Source organism: Homarus americanus, unplaced genomic scaffold, assembly GCF_018991925.1.
Source record: "Homarus americanus isolate GMGI-L3 unplaced genomic scaffold, GMGI_Hamer_2.0 scaffold34360, whole genome shotgun sequence".
NCBI lineage: Eukaryota > Metazoa > Arthropoda > Malacostraca > Decapoda > Nephropidae > Homarus > Homarus americanus.
Window position 1 is genome coordinate 4,155,851 of NW_024739403.1, and position 26,817 is coordinate 4,182,667.

General features: G+C 38.7%; 1 protein-coding gene across 14 annotated transcripts in view; it reads right to left on the reverse strand.

Moving 5' to 3' along the window:
- Nucleotides 1-1,617: 1,617 nt before the first annotated feature.
- The window catches only part of LOC121874550, a 76,051-nt gene continuing 50,851 nt past the window's right edge, over nucleotides 1,618-26,817 (reverse strand). For 8 of the 14 annotated variants that reach the window (XR_006090451.1, XR_006090448.1, XR_006090445.1 and 5 more), the window contains one exon: nucleotides 15,040-15,169. Coding sequence is in view for 4 of the 14 variants with exons in the window: in XM_042378733.1 (XP_042234667.1) it covers nucleotides 4,938-5,198 (261 nt within the window). In the remaining 10 variants the exon portion in view is untranslated. Of the gene's footprint in view, nucleotides 5,199-14,264; nucleotides 15,170-26,817 lie in introns of those variants that run through there. The other 6 variants (XM_042378735.1, XM_042378733.1, XM_042378738.1 and 3 more) reach the window with 5 other exon arrangements.

A 26,817-nucleotide genomic window follows, 5' to 3' on the forward strand; every position in this document is an offset into this window, starting at 1 on the left:
GCCAACTGAGGCAGGTCGTAAGTGCGGGTGGTTGTAGGTCATAAGTTGAGGAGTAGCTGTACTGTATCACCTACTGTATTCAGTATCTTTGTCTTGATCACTCAAAAGACTGCATTTTATTCAATAAAGCCAGTTTGGTTGTATAATACTGTCAGCTGGTGTGAAGCAACACAGGTAAAACCATATCTGGGACCTTGTTGTGGAATGTGAGAAAACAGTTTTTACAGTAGTGAGAACTAATGTGTGAAGTGCAGTTGTGTGTGTCTGTACAGTATACAGTATACTGTACAGGCAAACCCCGTTATTCATAGCCTCGGTATTTGTAACGTCGTTTATCCGCAATCAGTTTATTGTTACCCATTTCCACTATTCGCAAGGGTTGCTCCGTTTATTCGTAAATTCTTACGAGCAAAAATTTTGAACCGTGCGCCTCAACCGTGGCGTAGGACAGCGTGTGTACATGTGTACGTATTCCTCCGCCATACTCTCCCACTCGCCTCAGTCTCACACGTGCTGGCGTGTGTTTTGTGTTATCTCGCAATGCCTGAGCTACCAGCTACTAAAACTCCCAGCAATATTGCTAAGAGATCACGTGTGGCAGTTACATTGGACATAGAAAGGAAGAAATGCCACTTGCAACAGGAGAAGATGCAGATGAAACTCCAACACAACACCTCACTGTATGGAACCCAAGGAAGATGATTTTTTCATTTGAGATGGCGATTAATATGGCATTAGAAATGGACCCTAATGTTGACCGAAGTTGCACTATCATCCTCAATGTCAAGAAAGATATAGAGCATACTTTGAGGTGCTTGAGGAGAAGAGGAAGAATGCATAACAAATGACTCTTGATGCATTTATTATGGCCAAACCTTCAACCCCCAGTGCGCCAACCACCCCACATACATCCAAACAGAACACAGCTTTTAGGCAGCTGTTCAAGACAAGTGTAAAACCACAGCCTTCAACAAGTGAACCACAGCCTTCAACCAGTGGAGAACAACAGCTTTCAGTGCAAATTGACAGCGACAATGAGAGTGAGGTGGCTGACGACCCTGGCAGTGATGATGAGAGTGAGGTGGCTGACGACCCCAGCCTCCTCTCCCCTAATGCCAACTTCAGCAAGCAAGCAACACAGCACATCAAAGGTAAATTAACAGTCTACGTTTAAAACTTACCTCACACACCTACGTACATAAACATTCAAACACTTACACACTCAAACATGTAAAGTATATTGTACTTGTAAACTGTATACAATATGCCTAATAAACTCAAAGTGTTTGTTTGATATTATGCCCTTGTTTCTTTATTTATTTTATGTTCTATATGTATTGAGTAAAACAAGTGTTAAAATCTTACAGCCGTGACCACCACGATGCCCGTATCCCTCCTATTTACATTATTTCTTATGGGAGAAATTGCTCGGCTATTCACAATTTCGATATTCGCAACGAGTTTCATGCCTGTTACCTTTGCGATAAGTGAGGCCACCCTGCATAAGTGGATAAATAACTGAGGAAACAAAAATTTGTTTCTCAGTCAGTAGAGTTCGTTAACTTGTGCTACAAGCTTGTTGTGTTTTCATACACTTTAAGGATGCAATTAAAAAAATTGTTGAGCAATGTTTATTGCAAACTTTGTGTAGAAATGTAAGCATTAACAAGCACAAATATTGTGCAGATGTATTTTGAATGCATATGCAAGTTATTACAGATGAGAACGTTGCAAGATCAAGCAACAAATCCTGGTGACTTAGGTTTACCTTGTTTATAATTGTGCTCATTGATAGACTTTACCAATATTGATTAGATAAAGTGCAAAGATTTCTTGAAAAACAAATGTATATAAAAAGCTACATCATCTATTTTGGACAGAATATAGCCTTGTAATTTATGTTAAACCTATCATGAATTATATAACAGTGGTAAATTTAGATGATTTAACAAATTTCCCAAATAGATTTAACTCAAATAATAGCACCAGGTTACTATATGCCATGTCTTCTAGTTGTAGCTAAACTGGTACTTAACAGTATTATAATATTTATCAACAGTATATATGAGTATTTTAGCACTGTCATATATATACATGCAGAGCTAGAACAAGCCTGAAAAAAATATATATATGTACAACAAAGGTAACGAGGAGGGAGCTCTAATATGTCTTAAAGGTTAAATAATCTGCTAAGCCTATTTTGGTTCCTAATTAATAATACAGTATAGCATAATAAAGCTCCCTCCATTTTTATAATTTCTTACATAACTGGACACAGTACATATAAATGAAAATGCATCATGAATAAGGTGTGATACTTGGTAGTACGCATTCACATCATGAATTAAATGATAAAATTATGAATTGTGCATATATGAGTCTTGTGTTAAGTGGTACCCAATTTACATGGACAGGATAATTTGTAAATTCATGGTGATTAAAACAGTAATTATTAATAATGGAAAATGGCAGACTAGTACATAGCCATCGCTGGGATATACCATAGAATATCCTTATGACTAGGCATGTCAGAATATACCATATCTTTTCCCAATAGAAGCTTGTTTCAGTCTCTTGGATATACTACAACATATCCTGGTGACAGGTCATGTCACATCTAAATATATTGTATTGCTTCCATATAGAAAGCTGTGGCTTTGTCCCTGGGATATACAACTTTAGCTCTTTTTCAGGGGAGGTGATTTTACCAACACTACTGTAACCCTTCACCAGGGTAGGCCCTTGTACCACCACTTTGCTGTAACTACAACTCTGTGGCTCATAGTGCCATGACCAATCTACAACTCTGTGGGTCATTGTGCCATCATGAATATCCAACCCTGTAAGGTTAGATCATAGTACATAACCCCATCCTCCTGGTTAATTTTGACACCATATTCAGATCTTTAAACATTCATGATGAGTTGTGGCACCAACTGTATGACATACCATAACATTCCTTAATGACAACATTAGCACTTTATGCAAAGTTGTATACTGTATCACCTTTCCACAGGGTAGGATCTTGTTGCCACCATTAAGTTATGATGGGTCTTGGCACCATGTACAGCATTAAACCATAATGTTCCCTCGTGGCAGAACTTTTAAGGTACAGCACTTTCTTCCATCATCACAAACACCACCTCTGAAGTAAAGCATTGCCTTTGATATACCCCAAATTTGTTACAATGAACAGGGACAACTACAGGATTAATGTATACCAAACATAACAGTCAAACTTTCTCACTATTTTAAGCTTGAGGGACAAAGGAGTCAGCCTAGTTGATTACAGCTTGAATGACTCAAAGTATACCTGAATCTACAATATTACACAAGAATCATTTGGGAAGTTTGTCATTACAGTAATTCACTGCAATCGTAGCTAAAAATCATTAAACTGTAGATATTCTGGTACTTCTGTAACACTCTTTGCTACTGAATAATTTAAGTATTCCTGTTGTTACAGCATCATAACTGTTCTCTTGGGAGCACAAGAACAATTTTGAATACAACAGGCTAAAAGTAAATAGGGAGTTATGGTTTTACACACACACACACACACACAAACTTAAGGCAAATAGTAGACAGGTATTTAAATATAAAAGCTATTTTTCACAATACAGTGTATAAGAAGTTATACATTAATGGCTTTAGAATGAGTCTGAAGTGACAAGTGATTTATGTGATATGACCATAAAACTTAACAGTACTTTTTATGATATAATGGCATTTTGCGGAGGGAAATACAGTACAGAAGTTAAAATTCCCAGAGAGAAAGTTTGATGATTATAATTAAAAGCAAATTTTCTCAGACAGCTTTAGAACAAAAAGTTGTTATATTTACTGCCAGCTGCCTCATACAGAGCTTACTCGTGTACAATAGTAATATTTCATTATTTATGTGACGTCTTCCCACTCATGTACAGTATTTAGGATAAATCTGTTTACATTAATAATAATAATAATAGTAATAATTATTATAATAATAATAATAATAATAATAATAATACAGTAATAATAATAATAATAATTATTATACTTTCAGACATAAGTAGAAAAAGACACATTCTGTATTTGCTGAATAATATTTAGTCTGTTCTTTGAAAATTGATTAATCTTATCCCTTTATCATTTACACCAATAAAACTAACTACACTTGTCCAATATTGTGCATATAGTTTTCTATGAAAATATTGACTCCTGGTGATAATGGGTTTATAAAACTGACTTACTGATCCAAGTTTTCCAGACAGTATGCATAGTAGGCGGGATAGTGGGAGTCCCAGTCTTGTTTGATGATACATTTTGATGACGGAATTCCAGAATAATGAACTCGGTTGTACAGTAAATGTCAAATCTTAATACTGTATACCCCACTTAAAGGTAAAAAGGGTTCTTAACAGTCGCTATCATTTCTTTCTTCTTTTACTTACATGGGCAATTTATGTTAATTGCTTGTAATGAAAATCACAGTTTTATAAGTTGGCTGTATTGAGATCTTGAAGTTCTCATATTTGTTATTATGAATATTTCATTTCACAATGTACATTATATAATATGCTGTGCAATAGCATTTTTCCTATAAAAAATCACCAGTACAGTATATAGATATTACAACAACATATCTTTATGGAGAGATTCAGACTCACATTTGTCCAGCTTTTATTGAACTAATCATAACTGACCAGTAGTAAATGCAGTGCTTGTCTGAAGGTGTCTCTTCCATAAAGATGACTATGTCTGGTAGAGGTGTAAGACAGTGTTAGCAAAGATAGCTTGGAGAGGCTGTATTGGTGCCTGGTTGTAGTACATCATTCAAGGAGGAGTCTCTATAAAGCTTGCTGTGCTAAGGTGTGTCATGAAGTAAGTACAAGGTAACCACAGCTGGGGACTGGAGGCAGATGGGTTGTTTGTTACTTGGGATGAAAGACAATCTTTCAATAAACTGAAATATGCAGTAGACTACAGTATGGATGTGACTTCAATATAGAGGCAAGTAAATTTAATTTACAGATTTTCCAAGGTAATTTTACATGAATCAGATCATCGTTGTGGATCTCCCAAGACATGCATTTCCAGTGCAGGTTGCTCTTCTTGTGTCCCTTGAGAAGCGGCAGCAGCAGCAGCAGCAGCAGCAGCACGGGCTTCATCCTCCGCCTTGTCCAACAGCAGCCCCTCCATCCAGTAGTCACACTTTCCTAGAAGCATTGGGGCGCACATTAAAAGTTTACGTAGTGCATCCTAGAAACATAGTAAGTACCTGAAGTACATACTGCACCCATGGAAGTGTTAGAAATACATACAACCTATGTGGAAAGTGCAAGAAGTATTCATTGGATACAAAGTATGTGCCAAGTATGCACTGCATACATGAGAAGTCCCAGAAGTACTGTATACATTGCATACATAGTAAGTGCTGGAAGTATACATTGTGTACATAATTAAGTCCCAGAAGTATACAATGCATACATGTTAAGTGCTGAAATTGTGTGTTTTATTTTATTGGCAAATGTAAAAATTACTACTGTACTATAAAATATACTACACTCACTGTCATGATCAGTATGGTATTAGGACTCCTCTAAATTTAAATTTGTTAGATGATCAAAAGAAAAGTGATACTTCAGGTGTGTGAATAAAGAAAATTATATGTCTGTAATTTGTGGTCTGTAAAATGTGGTCTATTTAACCCTTTGTGTAGTACAGTACTGTACTAGTGTGAAGTGGGCAGAGGAACAGCCCTGGAAGAGCACTCGCCAAGGAATAATGGGGAAACAGAAGTGGATATATTGATGAAAGTTTGTTAAGTGTCGAGTTGAGAATATGAAAATGTGTACAGGCACTGTATTTTTCTAGTGTGTTTGTGTGTGTGTGTTTTGAATTAGTAATTACATCCACATGTACAGTTGCCAGAAAAAGTTCTCCCACAGCCCTGTGTAGCAAGTTATGGGAGGACTTTTGCTGGCAACTGTACATCAGTAAGGAAGCTCAGTTTCAGCACTTTCTACTCAACAGGGTGAATCACTATGTTCTTTCTCTCACATGCTCATATAAATAGTACACCAAATATGTTCCTTGAAAGGTTGCTTTTTGTTCAGATGTAGTTTTTGTGGGTTTGCTGTTAAAAAAAAGTGCCAAACTATTATCACTCATATTAAATTCCTTTTTATTAATTTTATTGGTCTAATGATACCCTAACTAATGTATGTAGTTTTTATGGGTTTAGTGATACATATACTGGGAGAGAAAGAGAGAGAATTCTAATGCTATACGTACAGTCCAGGCAATATGTGCAAAAATTTTGCATTTTGTCATAAAAGTATGTAACTTGTTACACTTATAGATTATGTTCTATTGATTATTTTGAGATGTGGAGGCATTTGAAAAACATCCCCTGTTGATGCCGGTGGCCATTTTGTGGCGGCCTTTATAGAAAAAACCTAATTTCTACCTTAGCTCTGCTACTATACATGATTGCATGACAATAATGGCCAGTGTATACTTTGGTGTCATATAGAACAACTTCAGATGTGTAGATGCCCTCCAGTATGGAAAATGAGACAACCATTACTGAAACACAAAGTTTTTTCCACATCTTTGTAACCACCATCATAATGATAACTATATATTTGAGGTGTCAATTACCATGATTTGATGGTCAAACAAAGCATTTACATAGTATGAATAATGTTAGGTTGAAAATAACATATTTACACCTACATTTAGAAATTACAAACTGAACTTGAAAGATTTTCACCCTGCACATTTTCCTTCACCGCTGCCTTTAAACACAGCCAATACTCAAACACATTTAATCCACATCTCTGGTCAGATAAACCAAGTTAGATAGTATGAATGATTTAACAAAAAATAACATACACCTTCATTTTGAAATAAAACTTAACTCAAATGATTTTCAACCTGCACCTTTTTCCTTCACTGCCACTTTTATGCGTAGTGACTGTCATACTAGTCATCACAGTCACCATCACAATGGCACAAGGTTATATACTTTAAAGCTGCTTTTCTACACTTGCATGGACCTCTGCAGCCCTTTTTGCATCCACAGAACATGAGTTCTCGAGAAGCCTTGCTAGCCTGAGGAAGTGTTGTCCAAAACTGCTTCCAGTTCTCAGGATCAGTCCATCCCCAGTCTGTAGGTGATGGCATTCTGGGGGCTACTGGCAGTGCTGACCCCAACAGTGTCCTCCTTGATACACTGTTCGGTCAGTGTGGTGTGAAAAAAGCATCTTTGGTGGGAGAAATTTTCTCCATGCCTCATCCTTTCTTAGCAAACATCTTGAAACAGGCCTCACGAATGTCCTCATTACTGCTGGCTGGATCGTCGAGTAGGATGGTGAAGCACTCTTAAGATGCCCATTCCTCCAGTGACACCACCTCTGGGGCTTCTGACAGTGTTAGAAAGGCAGTGGTAACATGTTCAAAAGCTTGCCAGGTACCCCACGCAGACTTTTGCCCCCTAGGTTTTGAATGATGACAACCAGTAAATGCATGGAATATGAGCAGGGCTTTTGATGTGTCTGGTCCAATTGATGTGGCTGTCTCATGGGCAGGGATGTACTCTAAATGTTGGCCTATCCCAAATACTCACCCATATTTCCTTAATATCAGTGTCCACTGTGCGCAGATTAATTTTTTGAAATCCCTGGCTCACGGAATCAGCTGTGTGTAGAAGCATACGGGTATCTGCTTCTTCGTGGTTGCAAAAAACATTGGTTCCACATGTTGAAACTAGCTGCTTGTCTGTCACAAAATCTCCAATATATCTTGTCAGAAAGGCAAAGAGTTCTGACTTGGTTTCGTCGACCCAAAGAAACTGCTGCCAATTTGTTGGCATGCCCAATATTTGCCAACAGTGCGTGACAGAGACGTGACTGCTCGCCCGGGCGGCTAGCGAGCCGATCTTTTGGTGAAGAAGATAAATGAAAGGAAAAGTAATCAGAGACGTGACCGATCGCCCAAGCGGCTAACAAGCCGATCAGTGGCGAAGAGGATAAAAGTAAAAGTATTTGTATAACTGTCCCACACGATGTCCACCCGACTAACCCTTTGGAGTTGTTTGTTGACATATCGAAGAAACATCTTCAATGCATAGTCATCATCAAAAGTCTTGGCACCCGTGAGTTTCAGCATGTTGACTACAACAGTTCCATCGATAGTGATAACATCTGTCGCTGGGCTGTCACCGTGTGTGTGACATCAGTTTTCGAGGCATTTTAGAAGATCAGACTTTATTCCGAAAGGTAAACTGCCATTACATGATATTGTTAGTGGGTTGCCCACTACCAGACGGGTTGCCCGGTTCATTCGGAACACTGATATAGAACCCGCTAGGAACCCTAAAGAATCCTTTGTATAGATAATAAAACCCTGCTATACTATCTAAATTGCTTTGTTTAACCATGAAAAGATGCTGATTGACAGCTTAAATATTATGTTACCATTATGTGTTTCAGTATTGACCATCTCATTTTCTATATTTTGAGAGCATCTGTACATCTTCAAGTTGTTCTGCATGACACCAAGGTAAACATTGGCCACCAAATTAGAGGTACACAGGCCATTATTGTCATACCATCATGTACAGTAGCAGAGCTAGGGTAGAAATTAGGTTTTTCTACAATGACGGCAACAAAACGGCCACTATCATCAACAGGGGACGTTTTCGAAATGTCTCCACATCCCAAATCATCAGGAAACATAATCTATAAGTGTGCCAAGTTACATGCTTTTATGACACAATACACAATTCATCTATATTTTTGCACATATCGCCTGGGCTAATAAATGAATGTAACAACTAAGCAGAGAACACTTTACAAGATAAACTACTGTACTATACAGTGGTCTCCCGGTTAATGAACGGTTCGATTAACGAAATTTCAGTTAACGAATTGGCTCCCATAAGGATTTTCAGTTTGATTAACGAAATCCTTACAATAAACACGTTTTGTTGTGCGCATTAGCTGATCGGCTAGTCCGCCAATACAGTAATTGGTCCTATGTTTACATTCGTTTCCAGTGAAGTAAATATCAAGAAAGTTGGTCTCTTGAATATTTCTGCATTTTTTTATATTAAAATTATTAGTCATTCTGAAATTTAGTTAACATATTGATAATATACAGTGCAGAAATTATTATGAAACATGAAGAAGGCATTAGAACTAATGCACTCTGTAAAGAATATGGCATGTCATCATCGACTGCCTCTACAATCAGCTGTTTGATATGTAAACAAAGCTGCCTGTAATACGACATACACACCTCAAAGTAAGTTAAAATACAGCATTCTATTGTTTTTAATTTATTATTACTAGTATACAGTACTTTATATGTACTTTTTCTGTGAGTTGGAACCAATTACCCAATATCCCATTGAAATAATAGATTCGGTTAACGAACGACTTTATGGAACGAATTGTGTTCGTTAACCGAGGGACCACTGTACTTGTACAGTGGGGTATGCTATAACGAACGGATCCTACTACGAATATTCCTATAACGAACGGTTTTACCTATAAAATTGAGAATGCTATAACGAACGAAACTCCTACAACGAACATTATTTAATTTTTTTTTTTTACTAATTTATTTTTTTTTTATTACAAGTATTAATGATATTGGTTATTTCAGGGGTTTAGATGCATATTTATGCACTTTTTTACAATTTTTACAATTTTATATTATATTTTTCAGTGTTAAGTGGTTGTATTTGGGGGCCTGGAACAGATTAATCCTATAACGAACAAGGTTCTAGAACCAATTAGATTCGTTATAGCATATCCCACTGTATATGGAATACGGTACAGTATTGATAAACAGTGTGTGATGAGCAGTTTAGTGGAGGATGTTTTGTGATGATGTGGAAAAAGATGATCTCTTATGGAAAAACAGACATGGACTTATGTGGGAAAAAATTGAAATATGAAAAAAAAAATGAAATACAGGGTACAGTATTTTGAAGAAAAAAAAATATTTGATCTGAAAAACAAACATGAAATTTTATGAAAAATCTATGAATTTTTATGAAAAAAAATCCCTAAACTAATGAAAAAGTCTATGGAGTGTCATGAAAAAATTATGGAAAAACCATGAACTTGGGAAAAATTACTTGTCAAAAAACCGAGAACTGTTATGATAAAACACAAAATTTTATGAAAAACCAAACAAACATGAGCCCCAACAAAATAATCTGAACTGTTATGGAAAAAACCAAGGACTTTTGGAGAAAAAAAAACTGAGTTTTGGGAAAGAAAGGATAGCTGAATGAGAAAACTGTTCTTATTTTTGACCATCATTATGTAACAGTACTACCTCTATAGGCAACCAGTGCCTATGGCATGCTACAACTAGTTGACTTCCAAAAACACTAAATGCATTTCTCTGATTTTCTGCTCATAAGTGGCAAACATGCTACATGCTAAATTATTTATGGGACATTTTGAAAGGGGAGGAACAAAGATACAGCCAATGATTAATTGCAATTCTGGTACAGGCATGGTGAACACATGCTCATTATAAGACACACAATCCTGAAGAGTTAAGGCTACTACTTAAAAATTATGTGAAATTATTCTATGCTCATTGTTTTGCAAAGGAAAACTGAAAAAGTTGTACATTATTGCAAAATTAACAATACTCGTGGGAAACTGCTTTTTATAGTACAGTATAAGTTTGATGGTGAGTACACTGTGACCAAGAGAAAGTTTCCTCTGTCAAGCAAACTGAGAGCCGTCAGTAGACTGACTGACCCCACCAGACCAAAATCAATAGGAATCCTTGAGTGTCAAGAACTTTTGCATGGTGTTTGCAATATATTCAGCAGAATTTTAGTTATTGTGTAGAAATCATTTGTCTGCAGAAGAACAGGAAGCACCAAGAAAGAGTCCAAACTTTTTTGATCAGAGGAAAGTTAAATCTGGAGACAATTTTTGTTTAGATAATTTTCTGTGGCAGATGAATCTAGTGAGATTATTATCACCTATAGCTGTACTGTGTGGATCCTTTCAGGGATTGAATGGTGGCACAATTTACTGTTTATCAGCCTCTAGGTGTATTCCCGACACAATTACAAGGGAAAATGTTGATATGATATTAGTTTCCTAATTACAGCACTTGAAAGATGTCGAGTTAATGTTGATGAGAGTGGAGTGAAACTGCCGTAGAGTGGTATGAATTTATGCTCTTAACACTAAACAGTGAGATACAGTTGTATTTGTATTTAAACAAGCAATGTTCAAATTCCTTTCCTCTTCTTCAATGCATGCCTTAGCACTTTGCACTATTAGTTTTTTGACGGACTCCAACATACTTGGAGTATTTCCAATCCTTTCGTAATTGTCATGAACTCGTGGCCACAATTCATCTGGTGTTCGGACCTCTGTAGCACAAACTAAGTTCTTTGAATGACATTTTCCCTTATAATTGTCTCAAGAATACCCTGTAATTTATGAGAGAGCTTTGAGAATCGCCATGTATTTATCATGCCAGCTTAGAACCCCTGAACAGCTCCCTTCATACTAACATACTGTACTGAAATTTACACAGCATTAAGTAGGGTAATTTGAATTTTGTATTAAAATACATGTAATTTTAATGTTGTTACAGTACCGTACTTGTGAAGCTAATTGAAGCAAGCCTTTGTGTTATTTTCATCAGCTGGATGTGGTGCGTGATAATGATCCATAAGTAAAATGGAGGGATTAGAACAAGGAATGAGTTTGGGTACATCTTTGTAATGAAAACACAGTGGGTAAAATATTGACAGTGCAAAGGTAACAAGACAAAAGAAGAGATGAAAGTAGGTGTTCTGTGTAGATCTGTACTTGGGATGAAGCCTTAGTTTGTCTCTTGGGATGAAGTCTGAGTGTGTGTTCCTGTACAGTACTAAGGATAGAGCCTTAGTGTATACAGTACCTGGAGTGAGGCCATAGTGTCTGCTTTTACTCTGTGATGTTACAAATGAATGTGAAAGCCATATTCTTGTGGAATTTCTGGATAACCATACATAATCTAGAAAGTAATCAAGAGGCTAAGGTGTCATGGACGGTTATCTGGGAATTGAATACAAAAGATTGTAATGTAAATAGGGATGATGAAGTAATAATTGTAGTATGTATATGCAACCAATATCCCATATTGGTGCTTGAACTTTGGACTGCAAAATTTGATTCCCAGGCAATACCCACTCGGCTACCACCGTACTTTGTGTATAATGTATACAGGATACTGTAATGGTGATGTGGACAGTTACTAAAGTATGGGTATTGCTTACAAGATATACTGAAGATTATTTAAAAAAAATGCAACATTGTTGGAGAAACAGAGGCCTGGGACTAGTACAGTACCTCAAATGTTTGAAGAATGAAATTCTTTTAAAAGCATTTCTACAACACATTGGGTTTTGGGGGAAACAAGAAAGTTACAACTCTCACACCATTTACAATTGACTGAGGTGTTGCCTTTCAATAAGAGCTTATTTTTAAAGCTCTATTGCAGTTAAGTGCAAACCTAGGCATGCCTCTACATCAATGTGGACATCATAAATTAAGTTTTAAAAATGCTTACATCTGTACTCTATCCTGTGTTATCAAGATGGATTCTACTGTAGAGAAAGATATTTACTTTAAATTTACGAGAAATAAATATTCTAGCTTCTCAATGAGGGTTCATGATATTTGTAATTCACCAATAACAATAGTAATGAATAATAATTGCTTACTCTTCTGGAATGTTGATTGCTGTGTCACAGTCTTTTTCCTCTTCTTGGGCTCTGTTTTTCTTGTCTCTTATGTCTTCCATACTAGCCCCATCTCTCTCCCCATCTATGTCTTCTCCCCCTTTCTCACCATCATCTTCATCATCATCATCATCATCATCATCATCATTAGCATTGTTAGATGAGGCGTCCTCTTGGTCTGGGGGTAGCTGGTACTGGCAGCGTTTCTTCTGACATCCTGGGTACCACCAGTAGCTAACCACTCCAAGAGAGATAGCACACAGGAGGTTTGGGATGAGAAGAGCCATAATGATATTCTGGACTTCTTTGTCCCAGCTATAGTTGACTATAACCATGTTAGGATCTGCTCGAGAGTAGTAGCAAGGATAGAGGGATCCCCTAGGTCCATAAATGTCTGAAAAGGTTGAGCAGTTTGTGCCGGGAGGGTACCCACAAGCCTTAATGTTGATGAAAAGAGGAATACCACGACCAACCCAGTTCTCATCATCATCGTCAAATTCTTGTCCATCATATTCCGAAAAAGGTAAATGCATGTAGTTGATGTAGATCTGGTCGCATTCATATTGGTCTCTTGTACAGCCATGTCTACATGAGGACCATGTACAGTTTTTCATTCCCAACTGGTGTTCTGCCAGTATAGTCTTACACACTACTGGCTCTGGGTCGAAGTTGGCCACGAGTGTAGATATTGATGGGTCCAAGACCCATGGGATCATAAACATGAAAACAAAAGATGAGACACACGCCGTTGTCCCAAGCGTGAGAGTTACGTAGTATTTCAACTTCTCAGGAAGAGACTGCTCCTCTTCAACATCTGCCATCTTGTCTTCAGATGCACTACAAAGCTCACTCTTAAAGCTTGAAGCTGGACACGGTGTACTGCAGCAATGTTAGGTGGACGGTCAAGTCAAAGGTAAAAGACAAGAATATGGCAGAGTTGCCTCAAGACAGATTAAGATGGAGTACTGAAGTTAGAATGTACCTACGATTTGTTTACGTCTCCAGTGTGTAACTCGGGACCTTGAGATATAGAGATTGGAAACTAAATAAGCATCACGTTAACAAAGCAAATTATTCTTGAAGTGCAATACAAGAAAGCATATTTGAACCTGAAGTGAAGGACGACTTTGTTAACTTTTATATACAATTATAATGAGAACTTTCAATATAATGTTAGATATCACACCAGTGCATTATGCATCAAGGTACAATTAGTTCATATAATGATATTAAACCTTGTACATATCCAATCTTATTTATACTATAAATGTTAGTGGGACTAGGCACTTTAAAAATATATATTTACAATAAAATATTTCTAAGCAGGAGAGCACAAGGAGTTTAACACGTTCAATATGTTGTGCAGACTTCAGAAATAATCAACATTTCTTTACTGGGACAACAAGTGCTTACACAAGTAATCCTAGTTGTCAAAATGTACCAATTAGGTAATTCTGGGACTAACTTTTGCATCCAGTTTCTATTTTGTCCATGGAGATTCAAATTTTTTTTCAGAGTAGACTATAGTTGTTTACTTGAAATTAACGGGATGTTTGCTCTTAGTAAAAAGCAGAACACAGGATGTGTTAACAGTTCATAGAACTTGTAGTCTGCTGCTGTTGAACACATTAAAGCATCATAAAGATCTTTTTCTGCTAATTTTACTCCTATAACCTTGAGGGTCTGATGTGACTACTTTGGCTATTACACCCTTAAGTAACTGATGGTGCTACATCAGCCCATATGCCTTAAAAGACTCCTGTATCCTCAAGGACCTGGTGCTAACGCTAGGCGCAATACTGAACCCTAAGTGTATGGAGAAGTTGTGAACAAGTTGTCAAAAGGAAGTATAGGTGCTGTTCATTGGATATGAACAGATGCAGTTCATATTCAGTGCTGTATTATCTTGGCTTATCACTTCATGTGCATCAATATTCCGTATTCAAAATTTTAAGTTTCAAAGGCTCCAAGACGTTTAGTTTTCGAAGATTTCTAATATAATTTTTAATATAAATCCCGGATTACTGAATTCACAGCTTCCTTTATATAGCATGTGTTTAATGCATTATGTCAGAATAGCCAAATACTGGAATTAATATTCGTTTTAATATTTTATGAAACTGAATGTTGGATCAATGTACTGAATAGGGGAATATTATCACTTTAATAATTTAAGTATTTGATATGATTGTTGGTCAGGGGTCCGAAGAAAACTTGCAGTTGCAGAATCAGAGTTAGAGGCCAAAGTGTAGCCAATGGTTCACTGGTTGAAGACGAGAGCATGAGTGGTGGCCGGTGGAGAATAGGCGAGAGCGTAGTCACTGGTTCACTGGTTAGGGATGAGGGTGTAGTCGCTTGGTCGCGTGCACCGTCACAATAGTTCGTCAAATTGAACAGGTTCCTTAACAGCTGTAAAACAAGATGAAAGCGTTAGTGAGAAGGCGACCAAAATCTCAAATTTTTATCCACGATGGACTGAATTTCTACTGGCATATCAGTGCTTTTAAGACAACTCAATATAGAATTTTTGGATCAACTTGTGCTTCACATTCCTCTTCAGTCTGATTTGAGTTCTCAGATATGTTGGTCCATGAATAGGATAACCTAACATTAATCGCAAATTTGAAGTACCAATTTCAAATTTTGATTTCTCTTAAAATTTTGGAAGTAAGAAAAATTTTAACAAATGTAATACTGAAGTAAGATATTTTATTTTACAGCTGAGGGGAGGAGACAAGTGACCTGTGATACCTTTACTGCAGCACCTTTGACGAGCCTGCCTCAGCCAGTGGTTTGATGTCCTCCTGCAGCAGGTTTACACTGTTTGGATCAGCATAAATGTTTCAAATAGCTCCTCATCCAGTGAACCAATGTCAAAGTAAGCTTCAAATTGCTGGTATATTAGCTGCTTTGAAAGCTAGTGAGGGTTTAATATTGCCAGGCCATATACGGTAGGCTACTTCTCACCCTGAACTCACTTATAAGTTAAATTTGCATGGTTCAACCCAACGTTGTTCCTGCTGACTCAGAACGTCACTTAGGGAGTTGGATGGGATGTCAAGTTCCACCTTTCCCCTCCCATTGGTTATATAATGAGATTTCCAACTTCAACGTCCATTTATAACCAAAAAATCATCAATGAGTTACTTGCGGCATTCCAAGCCAGCAATAAAATTGGGATGGAAGAAATCATTTGTCAATTTTAATAATCTAGAAATATAACTCAAGCTAAGGTCAGTATGCTTTGGAAGAGGAAGAGGGAGGACTAACATTATGGACTTCCGAATACTATGCAATCCAGGTTGGATACTCTTCAGTAAGAAGAATATGAAAGTGGGTTCCTCAGTGTAACGGCCTGTTAAGTGCAATGCGGATGTAGCACACTGTTGAGCCTTTGATACACAAGGGGGCAACATAGCTATCACTGCATTCAAATGTCTTCACTTTCCCAACTGTAAAGCAAGGTTCCCATACACAAATGAGTGAAATGGGGATACCCCAAGCACGAATGAGTGTCCCTTAAGATAGTAAGCGAGTGCTGTATCCACTTGGGTGCTGCACTACTTCATTACCTTGTGTTAAAAATTTTATAGATAACCAGGCTCCTCTTTCTAATTGCTTTAATAAGCATGGTTCTCAATAAGGCTATACAGGAAGCAAATCCTCAAGATTATGAGCTTAAGCATAATGGCTGGATTGAGTTGTTTTAATTGATTTAGTTATTAAATATGACATACCTCTTTAAAGCAGCATATTTAAAGGAATGATGAAGTACCAGTGAGCTCCCCTTTAAGTGTCAGCAATGATGATAAATTTATTGGGTGAGATTAAGAATGAAGAAATTTGTTTACCAATTCCAATTCCTGTCTTCCATATGAGATATACACATGAGCAAGTACTGTACAGTACTGTGAGCTGTGTCCAATGAGCCTGGTACCAGGAATTAATTCAACTTCACATCATTCCCAATCAAGCACCTTCAAGGAGCTAGAACTACTTGCATAGTAAATCAGATGAAAATTTTTACTTAATACGACAGAATGCAATCCTCTTCATTGGAAGAAATGTGTAGCAAGGCAATTAATGGTCGATGAACAACAAAGGGGATAAACACTTCTCTCTCCATAACACTTTAACAAGAGGTCTGTCTAGATGATGAATGGAGATAAGATGGTAGCAGTTCAAATACTGTATGCAGAAAACAATGTGATGGCCAAGCCAGTGAGCTCTTATTTATAGGTGAAAAGCTTGGGACAAGAAGTGATCTTTGTCAAGACTTTAGCCTGGAGATCTTGAAACCTTTCTAGCTTTCACAGCTACCACTGTTCCAGGGATTCAAAGCTTCGCTTCGGCACTGGTTCACTGGATGAGGAGCTATTACAATATTAACCCTGACTTGAAATAGTGTAAACATGCCACTGGAGCATGTCCCCCAGGACAAGGCAGGAGGATCAGGGTGCTCCAGAGGCAGTATTACAGGTCACTTGATGACCCTTACACTATAAAACATCACCACACACACACACACATATAAACACACATAAACACACACACACACACATACATATACACACACACACACATACACACACATATATACACACACACATACACACACATACATACACACATATACACACACACATACACACACACATACACAAAATGCTATCATTAAGTTAAGTCTGATCTGTACTATTTAGCAATAATTTGTTACCTTTATTGACAAGCATCAGTCCAACCTGGAGTATACTTGTATATTGCATATCTTTACTTTTATATGACAAACTGTATTTCACAGAAGAATCAACACAGTCTTCTAAAAGTCTACAAATGGTGGGGGACATTCACTATGTATAGTACAGTACTACAAACACATAAATACAGTACATGAACAGTCCACTATAGCAAAAAAAAAAAAATTATTCAAACCACAAGAATCAACAAAGTATTTTGTTTCTTTCAGTGGAAGGCAATCTGTTTGTTCTAGCATTACCTTTTTTTTTTTTTTACAAATCCACAGATAACCTAGGGTATTCTAAACTGGAGTGGAAATAACTACATCAGGGTATGTTGAGGTCACTACTTTGGAGGGGTCAGACATTGACAGCAGCAACTGATTTTTTTTCTTATTTTTGAAAACATCCATTCATGATCACTTGATTGACATATAAGGCAAGTACTGTGCAGATCCTTACTGTACAAAAAACGAAACGATAAAAAAATCATAGAAACAACTGTACTCACAAAATATCTGGTAAATGACAATCCAAGCATGCTGCCAACCATTGCAGTTTCTGTATTAATGTAATATTGCAGAGATAAAAAAACAAAACAATCCTTGAGATACTGCAGTAACTTAATCTTGATATGTTTCTTCATAATACAGGTACTGGCTAATGGCAATTGTAGGTTAGGAATATGCACTAAACTGAGCGTTCATCTTGTGATTACAGTTCAGAGCAGAAATGAATGGAGAAAGGGATAGAGCAATGCTAATGAATCTCGTGCAGGCGTGAGGGTGTGGGCAAGACCAGTCTAACAAGCGACAGCACGAGGGTAGTTTGGTAGTTAGGAGACACAAAGACCACTTATAATGAAGATAATACTTAGCAGATGGCAGGAGATTGGAAAAGATATATGGAGAAAATGAATTATATATAAAAAAATACAATGCTATGAAGATGGAATGAGCCAGGGTGATGATCATGATGTTTCTTAGTGTTTCATAATGCAAGAGCTTCAGTTTCTTAAGGGATATTAAAGAAGTGCATTACTATTACCTTAATAGATAGATGTTTGTGAATAGAAAGAATAGATTAATTCAAAATCTCGTGCATGACCCTTCCCCCACCTTGTTCTCTGACGAAGAGAACAAACGGCAGCAATTTTTGCACTTCTTGCTATTTTTTTGTTCAACATCTGTCAACTTAATTTCATCAACATGGGATGAATTTGGTTTGTAAAACTCCCAACACACTCCCAGATATATTCAATCTTATGTTCAAAGTACTGTATACATGTGGAGGTCTATGTACACACACACCCACACACTTACACACACACACACACACATTTCCTCTCAAAATGTATCATTGATGAAAGTTTATACAGTACAGTACTGTATATCTAATGATGGCTCAGACTATGAGTTATGGATTTATCAAGAGTATTCCCACACATTCTCTGTTGTTATGTGGTATGGCACTTGGATAGCTCATAACTTCCTAACTATACACAACTTATTCACCGATTTTGTTCATTATTAGTATACAATATTTAGTTATCTCATAACTGTGCATCTTCACACCTATTACCAGGAACCTACACCCATTGTCAACTACAGGTATAACCAGACATCCTTCAGAACACCTCATCCAGCATACCATCTATGAGATCATCCAATATTCATAAGCAAGAAGTTCTCATACTAGCATTAACCTAATTATCAGCACAGCTCAAACAACCATCCTCTATTTTCATTCTTTAGCCTTATATTAATTGTGATGTTGCACAGGTTAACTTCTATGCTGCATTCACTTACTTTTTTTTTACTTGCCATTACCTGGGAATAACTGGAGTTTCACATCCACAAAAAAAAATCTAGAACAAGTACAGTACTGTACAGTACATGTGTATTACCAATTGCAGGCTTTTTGTCTTCTTCAACATTCAAAATTTTCTACACATTCCATAAAGCTTATTGGATATCTTAACTCATTTTTCTTGTGAATCTGTCAACTTACCTCATATATTCCTCTGTTGAAACTCTTACTGAGAACTAATATATAATGTCTTTATTAAAGCTTCCATTATTCACCATTCAAACAAACACAGCACCAAGTCTGCTCTCTCTCTCTCTCTCTCTCTCTCTCTCTCTCTCTCTCTCTCTCTCTCTCTCTCTCTCTCTCTCTCTCTCTCTCTCTCTCTCTCTCTCTCTCTCTCTCTCTCTCTCTCTCTCTCTCTCTCTCTCTCTCTCTCTCTCTCTCTCTCTCTCTCTCTCTCTCTCTCTCTCTCTCTCTCTCTCTCTCTCTCTCTCTCTCTCTCTCTCTCTCTCTCTCTCTCTCTCTCTCTCTCTCTCTCTCTCTCTCTCTCTCTCTCTCTCTCTCTCTCTCTCTCTCTCTCTCTCTCTCTCTCTCTCTCTCTCTCTCTCTCTCTCTCTCTCTCTCTCTCTCTCTCTCTCTCTCTCTCTCTCTCTCTCTCTCTCTCTCTCTCTCTCTCTCTCTCTCTCTCTCTCTCTCTCTCTCTCTCTCTCTCTCTCTCTCTCTCTCTCTCTCTCTCTCTCTCTCTCTCTCTCTCTCTCTCTCTCTCTCTCTCTCTCTCTCTCTCTCTCTCTCTCTCTCTCTCTCTCTCTCTCTCTCTCTCTCTCTCTCTCTCTCTCTCTCTCTCTCTCTCTCTCTCTCTCTCTCTCTCTCTCTCTCTCTCTCTCTCTCTCTCTCTCTCTCTCTCTCTCTCTCTCTCTCTCTCTCTCTCTCTCTCTCTCTCTCTCTCTCTCTCTCTCTCTCTCTCTCTCTCTCTCTCTCTCTCTCTCTCTCTCTCTCTCTCTCTCTCTCTCTCTCTCTCTCTCTCTCTCTCTCTCTCTCTCTCTCTCTCTCTCTCTCTCTCTCTCTCTCTCTCTCTCTCTCTCTCTCTCTCTCTCTCTCTCTCTCTCTCTCTCTCTCTCTCTCTCTCTCTCTCTCTCTCTCTCTCTCTCTCTCTCTCTCTCTCTCTCTCTCTCTCTCTCTCTCTCTCTCTCTCTCTCTCTCTCTCTCTCTCTCTCTCTCTCTCTCTCTCTCTCTCTCTCTCTCTCTCTCTCTCTCTCTCTCTCTCTTAATATACAAGGTTCACTCTTCATTCATTCTAATGGGCACTTGATATACTGTATTTCATTGCCTAACAATTTTAAAGTACTAGTCAGGGTAAAATCATCTTTCATTTTCAAAGCACAAGTAATGGTTCATTCCCTAACAGTTTTAAGGTACAGTACTGTGAGTTATAGCTAATTCTTATATATTAATGAGTACAATAGGTGGTACATTTTCCACTAATTCTAAATAAAAGATATTGTGATTTCTCCTTAACAGTCAGTACAAGACTCGGTGCACTAGCCCATCAATTGAAAGGTTCAAGATAAAGTTGACTACATTTTCCCACCACTCTTTTATCTTAGACAAAAGAACAATTCTCTTTTACTGTAGGGTACAAACTATGGTACATTTACCAAAAATTGTCAGAGCCACATTATGGTGTATTCTCACAAACTGCAAGGTCTAAGGTACGGTACATTCCCCATCAAAAATAAAATAAATAAGACGGTATGTTTCTTAATTGCTGTGAGATGTGAGATATGGTGCTTTAATTGTTGGGTGCAACATGCAGTACATTCCCCATAAAGGCACAAGTTACAGTACATTCCTCATCAATTATATGAGAGAGAAATCTTTACGTTTCACATCAAATCATATGCCTTAAGTATGGTCAATTTTCTATCATTCGTAAGTTACGAGAAACATCAATGCGGTACATTTCTTTCATTCGTACAGTTGAAGATACGGTCGGTACACATACATCAATCATAAGTCTCAAGATACAGTACATTTTCCGTTAATCGTAAACCGCCCCGTAATGGTACATTTCATTATTTTAAAGATTCATCGTCCATCGTTTGTAATCCTTAAGATACGGTAAATTTTTTCACAGTCGCAAAGTACAGTACAGTACAAAATACAGTCCAATGTCCATCATCCGTAAGCCTCAAGATACAGTATTTTTTTCATTAATCGAATGGTGCAAAATATGGTTCATTGTCCAACATTCATAAAGGTACAAAGTTTGGTACATTTCCTCCTTTCTTAAGTATGAGAAACCTCTTTTTTTTCTTTTTTTTTCCAAGACCAGATTCATAAGAGGCCAGTAATTCTTTGATCTTGCTCACCTGTGGGTTGAGAGTAGAACGTTCACTTAGTTACAGAAGAATCTTGGTGATGTTTCAACGCCACTCTGGCCACCAACTTCGTGCCACAGCTTAAAGTGAGCCAGTTTGGTGAATTCTCGAACCTCTTCTCCCAGACGAAGAAAATGCTTAAACAAACGAACTTTTGTGAATACGAGCCTTGTGTCGTACTTTTCAGAGTCCTTGTTCATTAGTTTTTATAAACAAATGTTCAGTACGTCAATTGAACTGTGAGATGTGGGTTTGCAATTTTTGCATGTGGTAATGGAAACCGAGTGAGCTTCTTCTTTTTTTAATTTTGTGAGTTGTGGGGTTTGTGATATTATGAGCTGTGAGCTTGCTTTTGTTAGCATTGAAAATTTGTGAACTGTGAAGTCTGTGGAGTAGTGAGCTGTGAAGTTTGTTAGCCATGAGGACTGTAAAGCTTTGTGAGCCTTTGTAATCTATGACCTTTGTGAGTTAGAAGACTGTGAGCTGTGAAAGGTTTCAGAGTTATGACGATAGTGAGCATTGAAAGCTTTATAAGCTGTGAGGATTGTGCACTTTATGAGCATTGCAAACTTTGTGAGCTATAAGAGCTCTGAGTAGAGAGAACCTTTGTGGACATAAATGTGCCTTTTACAAAGAGAGAGAGTTAGAGAGATATTGTGTGTGAGTGAAAGAGAGAAACATCACTCGTTTTTGAGTGCATCCAGGCGCTTATTTGTCATCACAGGGAAAAGAGGGGATCATGTATGTGTGCTCAAACCAGTGCGTGTATGCATGTACGTGACTGTACGTGTCTGCGTCTACAGATGTGCATAGTGTATACATACATGGACATACATGGTAGGTGTGTATACCTGACTTGTAGCTTCTAAGAGCCATGTCTGCACATACCAGATTGCATGTCATGGTCACTGAAGCAATCACCCGGAGCTTAAATTAACCTGATTTAAAGTGCTTAGAGCATATAAAATTAGGTTAAGAGGGGGAGGGCGGAGTTAAGACTAGGTTACATTATGCTAAGCTACGTTTGGGCTTATGTGCAATAGGTTAGGTTAAGATTGGGGTTAAGGTGAGCTAAAATAAGGTAAGGTAAGGTAAGGTTAGATTAGTTTATGCAAAGCTAAGGGATGTGTGGACTAGGTTAAAGGTTTGAATTATGGTGAGATGGTTTTATGGATAAGGTTTAGATCAATTTACATCTGGAATGGGTTAGATTAGGTTAGGTAGAACTAGTTTTGGATTTGGTTAGGCTAAGGATAGGTTAGGAAATGTGAAGATAAATTTTAAAAATAAAGTTAAAAGTTAGGTTAAGTGAGGTTAGGATAGGTTTATTTAGCATCAGGCTTAGGTTAGGAATGACGAGAAATGTATTGTAAAGGAAAGCGCACATTTCGAGCATAGAATATGGTATTAAATGTAGCATAGAAGGTGGCATTATATTTAGCACAAAAAGTAGTAGTAAAGTAAACACAACAGTAAATGACTGTGGTGGTTAGAGCATAAATTGTGAGGCTATAAAAGAGAATCCTGAGCATAAAGTTGTTTGGAAAAGTATTATGCATAATAAGAAAAGGTCTTTGAAGCATATGAAACATTAGTAAAGATGTTTAGATCTTATGAAGAAAAAGAAAAGTGTCTGAGGCATATAGAGATTTATGAATGGTGTTTAGATCACATGAAGGATTAGAAAAGGTGTTTGGTAGGATTATATAAAGTGTTTAGTGTTTATGAAGGATTAGAAAACGTGTACAGAGCATAAGGAGAATTAGAAAAGGTATTCAGAACATTTGAAGATTTAGATAAGATGTCTGAAGCAAATGAAGGATTCGATAGTGTCTGGAGCAAATGAAGGATTAGATAGTGTCTGGAGCATTTGAAGGATTAGATAGTGTCTGGAGCATTTGAAGAATTAGATAGTGTCTGGAGCAAATGAAGGATTAGATAGTGTCTGGAGCATTTGAAGGATTAGATAGTGTCTGGAGCAAATGAAGGATTAGATAGTGTCTGGAGCATTTGAAGGATTAGATAGTGTCTGGAGCATTTGAAGAATTAGATAGTGTCTGGAGCAAATGAAGGATTAGATAGTGTCTGGAGCATTTAAAGGATTAGATAGTGTCTGGAGCATTTGAAGGATTAGATAGTGTCTGGAGCAAATGAAGGATTAGATAGTGTCTGGAGCATTTGAAGGATTAGATAGTGTCTGGAGCAAATGAAGGATTAGATAACGTGTCGAGCATATGAAGGATTAAATAAAATGTCTGGCGCATGTGAAGGATCATGGAGGAGCATGTAAAAGTGTTCTAAGCACAAAGAGCCTTGGAAAATAAGACCCATCAATTTAAAAAGAGCGTGATTGGAGCATAGAGTGATAGCAAATAGAATGCCGAGCATAAAATGTTGAGATAGCACAGTACGTCAAAAAGCCACTAGTGGAGTTACAAAGTGCAATATGATAATGTGGAAATGACAAACAAACACTGAGAGTAAAGTGAATATGGAACACAGAAAATGATTGTGGGGGGGCTATTGTAAAGTGTGGGCGTAGTAGTATGTGGGTGTGGTAGTGTGTGGGTGTAGTAGTGTGTAGGTGTGGTAGTGTGTGGGCGTAGTAGTATGTGGGTGTGGTAGTGTGTGGGTGTAGTAGTGTGTAGGTGTGGTAGTGTGTGGGCGTAGTAGTATGTGGGTGTGGTAGTGTGTGGGTGTAGTAGTATGTGGGTGTGGTAGTGTGTGGGTGTAGTAGTATGTGGGTGTGGTAGTGTGTGGGGTGTAGTAGTATGTGGGTGTGGTAGTGTGTGGGTGTAGTAGTGTGTGGGTGTGGTAGTGTGTGGGCGTAGTAGTATGTGGGGGTGTGGTGGGCGTAGTAGTATGTGGGTGTGGTAGTGGGTGCAGTAATGTGGTAGTGGGCGTAGTAGTATGGGGTGTGATAGTGTGTGGGTGGTAGTGTGTGGGGTGTGGTAGTGTGTGGCCGTAGTATGTGGGTGTGGTAGTGTGTACTTAGTAGTATGTGGGTGTGGTAGTGTGTGGCGTAGTAGTATGGGGTGTGGTAGTGTGTGTGTAGTAATGTGGTAGTGTGTGTGGGCGTAGTAGTATGTGGGTGTGATAGTGTGGGTGTAGTAGTGTGGGTGTGGTAGTGTGTGGGCGTAGTAGTATGGGTGTGGTAGTGTGTGGGTGTAGTAGTATGTGGGTGTGATAGTGTGTGGGCGTAGTAGTATGTGGGTGTGGTAGTGGGCGTAGTAGTATGTGGGTGTGGTAGTGTGTGGGTGTGGTAGTGTGTGGGTGTAGTAGTATGTGGGTGTGGTAGTGTGTGGGTGTAGTAATGTGGTAGTGTGTGGGCGTAGTTGTATGTGGGTGTGATAGTGGGCGTAGTAGCATGGGTGTGGTAGTGTGGGCGTAGTAGTATGTGGGTGTGGTAGTGTGGGCGTAGTAGTATGTGGGTGTGGCAGTGTGGGTGTGGTGTGGGCGTAGTATGGGTGTGGTGTGGTAGTAGTATGTGGGGTGTGGTAGTGTGTGGGCGTAGTAGTATGTGGGTGTGGTAGTGTGGGCAGTAGTATGTGGGTGTGGTAGTGTGTGGGTGTAGGTAGTGTGTGGGGCGTAGTAGTATGTGGGTGTGGTAGTGTGTGGGCGTAGTAGTATGTGGTGTGGTAGTGTGTGGCGTAGTAGTATGTGGGGGTGGTGTGTGGGTGTGGTAGTGGGGCGTAGTAGTATGTGGTGTGTAGTGTGGGCGTAGTAGTATGGGGTATGGTAGAATGTGGGTGTGGTAGTGTTTGGGTGTGGTAGTGTGTGGGTGTGGTAGTGTGTGGGTGTGGTAGTGTGTAGGTATGGTAGAATGTGGGTGTGGTAGTGTTTGGGTGTGGTAGTGTGTGGGTGTGGTAGTGTGTGGGTGTGGTAGTGTGTAGGTATGGTAGAATGTGGGTGTGGTAGTGTTTGGGTGTGTTAGTGTGCGGGTGTGGTAGTGTGTGGGTATGGTAGTGTGTACGTGTAGTGGTGTGTGTGTGTATATGGTGTTCATTTGGTACAGTATGGGTGTGGTAGAGTATGAGGGTAGTACAGTATGGGTGTGGTTATGTAGTTGGGTAGATTGAGTGTGGGTGTGGACAATGTGGCTATGCTAGAATATGGTAGATTGTGGGAGTGCCAGAGTGTGGGAGCTGTAGTGTGTGGATATGGTAGAGTGTGTTTGGTAGGGTGGGATTGTGGGAAAGTGTGAGTGTGGTATTCTGATAGTGTGGGAGTGGTAGAGTGTGTGGTTGTGGTAGTGTGTGGTTGTGGTAGTGTGTGGCTGTGGTAGTGTGTGGGAGCGGTAGATTGTGTGTCTGTGGTGGTGTGTGGCTGTGGTAGTGTGTGAAACAGCAAGTAGTGTGGCTGTGGTAGTGTGTGGCTGTGGCAGTGTGTGGCTGTGGTGAGTGTGTGGCTGTGGTAGTGTGTGACTGTGGTAGTGTGTGAAAACAGCCAGTGAGTGTGTGGCTGTGGTAGTGTGTGGCTGTGGTAGTGTGTGGCTGTGGTAGTGTGTGGCTGTGGTAGTGTGTGGGTGTGGTAGTGTGTGGCTGTGGTAGTGTGTAGGTGTGGTAGTGTGTGGGTGTGGTGGTGTGTGGATGTGGTAAGTGTGTGTGTGTGTGTGTGTTGGTCTAATAAAATGTGTGTGGGTAAAATACAATGTGGATGTACTCCGGTGTGAATGCAGTAAAGTCATTGTGGGTGTGGTCAAGTGTCTGGTTGTGGTAGTGTACAATGTTGGGTTACGAAATTGTGTAGTGTAAGCTGTAGAGTAGGCTGTAGTGAAGGCTGTAGTGTAGGCAGTAGAATAGGCTGTAGTGTAGGCTGTAGTATAGGCTATAGAGTAGGGCTGTAGTGTGGGTATGGTTAAGTATAGAATAGTAGAAAAAGTTTAGAGTGAAGAACTGTGGTCGCCAACTCTCATAAAAAAAGACGATATTCCTATTGATTGAGTAGAGTATGGATTGACTTAGTGTTGGGAGGGGCGTATTACATGGTGGGGTAACACAGTGTTGGGAGGGTACAGTGGGAGGTGGTACATTAAGTGTCCAGTAAAGGGTGTGGGTATAATACAAAATGAAGATATTACAGGGTGATGGTAGTACAGTTAGGGGATAATACAGTGAGGGGGGTACTGCAGTAA